General features: G+C 36.5%; 1 protein-coding gene across 2 annotated transcripts; it reads right to left on the bottom strand.

The window, feature by feature from the left end:
* Positions 1–1,635: 1,635 nt before the first annotated feature.
* Positions 1,636–4,496, bottom strand: LOC122315118 (coatomer subunit beta'-2-like). Of its 2 annotated transcripts, XM_043130888.1 has the most exons (10): positions 4,290–4,496; positions 4,082–4,102; positions 3,903–3,964; positions 3,709–3,763; positions 3,527–3,563; positions 3,061–3,386; positions 2,841–2,972; positions 2,612–2,760; positions 2,395–2,463; positions 1,636–2,071 (listed from the first exon to the last, which is right to left on the bottom strand). In XM_043130888.1, exons 1-10 carry the CDS (start codon positions 4,290–4,292, stop codon positions 1,978–1,980), a joined length of 948 nt encoding a protein of 315 aa, XP_042986822.1. In that variant the 5' UTR covers positions 4,293–4,496; the 3' UTR covers positions 1,636–1,977. The 2 variants fall into 2 exon arrangements, with proteins under 2 accessions (XP_042986822.1, XP_042986823.1); XM_043130889.1 differs by lacking the exon at positions 4,290–4,496 and having other exon boundaries at positions 3,709–3,810.
* Positions 4,497–5,908: the final 1,412 nt, after the last annotated feature.

The raw sequence follows: 5,908 nt of genomic DNA, 5'->3' as shown, positions 1-5,908 counted from the left end.
CAAAATCCTTTCTTTAAGCCATTGAAGATTCATGATCATCACAAGCTGCTATTATGGAAGATACTTTGAAATATTTTACCAACAAAAACGAAAATCAACGAAAGAATTTCTCAGCAAGTTAACTCAGAATGTACCCTTTGTAACCAAGAAAAGGAGACAGTACTTCGTCTATTTGTAGAATGTCCAACAGTCAGAATTCTATGGAAACAAGGTTGCTGGCCCTTAAACATAAGAGACTGCCCATCCATTCAATCTCAGACTGGATAAAAATAATTATCTATTCAGGTAAACTCTTAGAACTATAGGGACAAGACTGTCATCGCTTCCAACTCTATACAATCATTTTACTGGATCTGTTATGGAGAAAAAGAAATGACATAGTTAACAACCAATCAATTTTCTCATTGGAAGATGCAAAGAAACAACTATACACAACTTACAAAAGCTACAAAAAAGCATCTCGATTAAATCTCTAACTTCAAGTGGATCCCTCCTCCTATCAAAACTCAAAGTATCTTATTCGATGCAGCGGTAAGAGACAAATTTTCAATAGCTTCAGCAATTCGAAGAAATCACTCAGGAGAAATTCTGGAGATTTTCTTAGAAAAAATCCACTCTTCATTTCATTTGGTAGCAGAAGCTAAAGCAGCTTTGCTAGCAGTTTGTGGCCATCAACTCAAGGAATATATCAATAGAAGGTGATGCTCAATCCGTCTTTTCAGCCTTAGAATATAAAGATTCTACTCCTTTCTGATCGATCTCCCCGATCATATAAGACATTCGACTACATGCAAAAGACCATCAAGACTGGAAATTTACCAAAATCCATCGATATCAGAACCGATGTGCTCACTCAGTGGCGCAATGGGCAGCAACAAACCTTACCCCTAGTCTCTATTCCTCAATGCTTCTTGTATCTGGATAGTGGAAAGGATCCACTCCAAATTTTGTAATTTTCTTCTTTAATATATATATTAAGCTTGATTAGAAAAAAAAATAGGAATACAAAATGGGAGGTTATTGAAATATGGACTGAGAAAAATCCTACTACTACTCTAGTGATAGTAGAAGCTTTAGCAGCAAAACTGGATCTCAAAATGGCAGAACACATTAATTATCCATCCATCCAATTAGTGGGAGACTCCTAGTTGGTCATTTCTTCCATCTATGGAGAGGATGCTGTTTGGCAAATTTTTTCGATTTCAGACGACATTGCAAACTCATTGAGATCACACAAAGATTGGAGCTTCAAAAAAATTGATCGAGCCCAAAATCGATTCCTGCTTTTATATAATCGCTTAAAAATAAATTACAAACTCACATGATTTTATATGATACGTTATATCTATTTTATAATATTATAATAAAAGTAGTTTTACAATATAACATATCACATCAATATATGTTAGTTTGTGGATTTACTTTTGTGAAATTTCTTTATGCTTAAAACATTTCTCTTCTTAATTACTCCATAGGTCCCAAAATTGCGGTACTCCAATTGGTGTTCAGGGCAGTGTATTGCAATATTTCAGATTGAATTTATTAATTTAAGCATACACACACGCATAAATATATATATATATATATAGGTACTACATTTCACTGCTAGGAGATAGAGATCAGAAGTCATTGGAATTCAAAGAAACACACCACATGCATATATAAACTGGAGATCGAGAAAGAGTACAATATCCTTGGAGCTAGCTATATATAACATATATAATATCTATGGACACGACAAGAAGTAATTCCTTGTGGCAGTTATTTCAGATCATATAATCAAAGCAGCAGCAGCAGCAAGCTGGCTAAGTAATCAAACGCTTCATACATTGATCTAGTCTTGCTCTCCAACTCGAAGATAGACAAATTTATTCATAAGAGAACAGTAGTACTCCATATATATATATAGTACAGGGACCAAGAGTAGAGCAGTAAGCAGCAGCGGATGATCACATCATTCCTCCGAGTACGTACTTTTCATCCCCAAGTAGTTGTTTCACCTAATCTCAACTTCTTATAAGTACTCTTCAGACTGACCGTAATTGTTCCATTGTCACAACCAAATACAACCCTGAAGGGATTAGGGATCATGATATTAGCAAGGAAGTAAAAGGAAGTATAGTGGTAGCTAGCTAGCTAGTATAAGTAAAGTATACATGAGACGTAATTAATGATTTTCTCCTCACGTTTTGTGGGGAAAAAGGGCAAATTTTATCATGCTGTGGGCAGCAAACTGATAATAGTACTAAGATTATTCGATCATATATTCTTATTCTCTTAAAAAAGAACAGATAGTTTCGTATGTTTGCATGTAACAGTGACTTAAAGTACCTCTTCCTACGACTCAGAAGCCACAGCTAGCGCACACAAAAAACTAGAAGAATAGAATCTTACCAGTCTGATCCTTTTTTGTATCCAACTACCCAAACTCTTCCGAGATCATAGTTCAATGTGTTCTCGAGCCTGTAAATTATTGAGCATTACTTTAAAACTTCCAAAACCAAAATATATAGCAGAACCAAAGTCTGACGACTGTAGTTCTAATGCATGTATTTCAATAGGTCTCCTGCATGGTATCAGAATATGGAAAATTTGAATCATGAAGAGTTACCTATAGGTGGTGGCATCCCATATGCGAATAGTTCCGTCCTCTGAACCAGTAATAATTATGGGAAGCTCTGGATGAGCGCATATCAATGTAACATTGTGCTGGTGGCCTTCTAGGGTTTGCAGGCAACTTTTACTTTGATAATCCCACACCTGTGCATATGAAAAATCACAAGTGCATATGAAAAATCTCCACATAGACGAAGAAGAAGAAGGAAGATAAAGTTGCAAACCTTAGCAGTAAAATCATCAGATCCAGTTAAAAGCTTCGTTTCATCGTTGCCAGTGAAGTAATCAACGCAGTTCACACCCTTCGAATGGCCATCCAACGTAAAGATTGGAGCAGGAGAGCTCAGATTCCATACCTAGATGAGAAGAAATTAACAGAATTAAAAAGAAAATTGCAGTTTACAATTAGGCCAGAAGTGAAAAGATAAGGCCTATATATAATACCTTTATGGTTCCATCAAGGGATGCACTTGAAAAAGTAAGGGCGTCTTTTGGGTTGATCGCAACTTGCATTACATAGTGCGAATGCCCCTCGAAAGTCTGAGTACAGACCCAACCCTTCTCCCAGTCCCAAAGCTTTATAACTTTGTCATCGGACGCTGACAGCACATAGGGAAGAGTAGGATGGACGGTCACAGATCTGATGAAATCTTCGTGTGCCTCAAATTCTTTGGTCTTATCCAGTGTGTTGAAATTGTATACCCGAATAAACTTGTCATCTGCTCCAGCAACCACCCAGTGTTCGCGTGCAATGAACTTTGCTGACCTAACTGGAAACACACACACACACATATATATAAAAGGATGTCGATCTAAAACATGCCCAAGAACACACGCACAGTTTCTATGGAAAAGTACTGGAATGTGAAAAAAAACTACAGTTTGTGTTGAGTTTATGCGTGTCATTTACCTGGGGACTCAGTGACCTTGAAAGACTTCTCCATTGTCTGTAATTGGATAAAAAAGGACGTTAGCACCAAATGCTTAGCGAGAGCAAAATAAGAAATACAAGTCAAAAGTGCTTGAAGCAAAGAAACTGTACTCAAAGATCAGTCAAAGGTACGCCTAACATATATAATATAGCCAGCTTACCTGCGACTGGTAGTTCCAGATACAAAGGGTGCCTGAATACAAACTTGCAAGAATCCTGCAACAGAAAGCATTGTGCAGCATACTTTAGATAATGATCAGCAGCTGTTGAAAAATTCATTGTGTTTGGTACTTTGATATAGATAGTTTTCCCTTTTTTTCATGTGTGGGAAAATTACAGGAGATATGTAAATTACCATGGCTCAGTTGGATGAAAATCCACAGATTTTACTCTTTCTGAGTTTTGAACATATTCTTTCTGTTGCAGAAAAACAGCAAGCAGGTGAGTGCTAACAGCTTGAAATTAATTCATTTAACAGAGACTGTCCATTTATATATGTATAAATAAATAAGAAAAAGCAAAACAAAACAATACCTCAATCTTGAGTGAAAGAGGCTGCAGGGGCACACCAGAAGTAAAAAAATTATTAGTCCAATATCTGAACTTTAAATTCAAAATAAAAACTCAAATCGTATTCAAAATTGAAGTTTCAAATAAACTCAAAAATGGCTCTGTTAATCTGTGACCGAATAATGCGGCTTTACAGAGAACTAATATATATATATATATATATGCAACTCACCATTTTCGCAGTGGATATCGTGGAAGTACTTGATTAAGCCTATACGTGGTTGGAAAAAAGAAACAATTATCGTTAACGGGATCGGTTTGATTGGTAAATGTCTCTGCAGCATATATGTGCATATATATATGCACGTTAGAGCCGGGGTTGCTTTCCAGTTAAGGAATGAACATGTTCATGCTTGGTTCAATGTCTCGGTCTACCAAACTTCCATTATTTCCTTTGATTTCAACGTATACCGTCATCCCTGTGCTCCAATCCGTTGATTTTTCCTACGTATAAGAATGGAGGGTCGGGGTTGAGCTTCTTAAGAGTCTTATTCCTTGCGTTGTCATCCAATGCACCCATTTCCGTTGATCATCCAACGCGTCAGAACGGACGGTAAAGGTTGGTTTCGATACAGTTTGCGCCTTGACCGTGTCAGCGTGTGGTCGCAGACAAATTAAGGGTCTTGGGAGATGGGATTGCGAGGCAATCGTGGAAACTGGAAAGTTAATTCGAAGGAAACCTCCGCCATTAGCGGCGCATGTGCTTTGACCTTTGCTTCGACTGATGCAAAAAGGAAAGTTGGATATAGTTTTTACTTTCATTTCATTTTATAGAGGAATTGATCGTTCGTGGCCCAAATTGGTGGACGGTAGTGTCAAATCACATAAAATATTTGTGTCCATTTATCTTTATTTTATTCACTGAATAAAATCAAGGATAGATGCATAGAATTAAAGCTATTTATTTGACCCAAAATCAATTCGCATATTTGTTATTTTATTTTTGGGATAGTTAAGTAGTGGATGTTTGTTGAGATTCTCATGACCCTTTTGTATGTAATTATTTTTGTATTAATATGATGCACCTTGCTCATAATATTTTTGTATTATTTTATTATTATTTGTTTACTCTATATCTAATTAATGCTAAATATTAAAAGTTTAAATTAAACTATATAATGAACTATATATATATATATATATATATATATATATTTTCAATTTACATGACCATCAAGCTTAAATAATTAAGAAGATGAACTTTAAATCAACCACGTGGCATATATAATAATAATATATGTATTGGGCGGTTTTATTTTCATACCCAAAGGGCCAGGGAGCTGGGTCCAATACCCATAGACATGTATCCACCAAGTTACTCAACGGCCAGGTTAAGGGCTCTCGACTCATAAGAGTCGGATTCAGGATTTTTGGTCGAAGGAAGGATTGCTATTCTGGGGGCACTGGAAGTTACCCCAACGAAGGATGAAGGAGAACATGTCATCTCAACGGGACCGAACCTTAAAGCACTGTTGAAAGCCACCCAAGTGGCATGATTTGCACATGCACAGTAAGGTGCATTGTTTTGTTAGGTACCGTTTGGTGATTTGTTTTTATTAGGCACACATCCCATATTTTCAGCAGCAGAATACTGCATCGAAATTAGCAGTTGAGGAGAACTCCTCCTATAAATAGGAGAGTTCTGATCTGCAGAGGAGATGGGAGAAGAGAAAAGAAAGAGAAAGAGGGATGTGAGAATTGAGAATTTGTAGATTTTCATAAATCTTGTACAAATTCTATAAAAGAGGCTCCAGTGGATGTAAGCAATTTGCTGAACCACTTTAAAATTAT

The sequence above is a fragment of the Carya illinoinensis genome, chromosome 7 (genome assembly GCF_018687715.1).
Source record: "Carya illinoinensis cultivar Pawnee chromosome 7, C.illinoinensisPawnee_v1, whole genome shotgun sequence".
NCBI classification, from domain to species: Eukaryota; Viridiplantae; Streptophyta; class Magnoliopsida; order Fagales; family Juglandaceae; genus Carya; species Carya illinoinensis.
Note: the sequence above shows the minus strand (reverse complement) of the source record. Positions and strands in the feature narration are given on the sequence as shown.

Bases quoted from the DNA above. Each gene is read 5' to 3' on its own strand.
- LOC122315118 (XM_043130888.1), bottom strand. The intron at 2,761-2,840 runs GTTTGCAACTTT...TCATATGCACAG, and splicing joins CTGATGATTTTACTGCTAAG to GTGTGGGATTATCAAAGTAA. The intron at 2,464-2,611 runs GTAACTCTTCAT...AATAATTTACAG, and splicing joins TGGGATGCCACCACCTATAG to GCTCGAGAACACATTGAACT.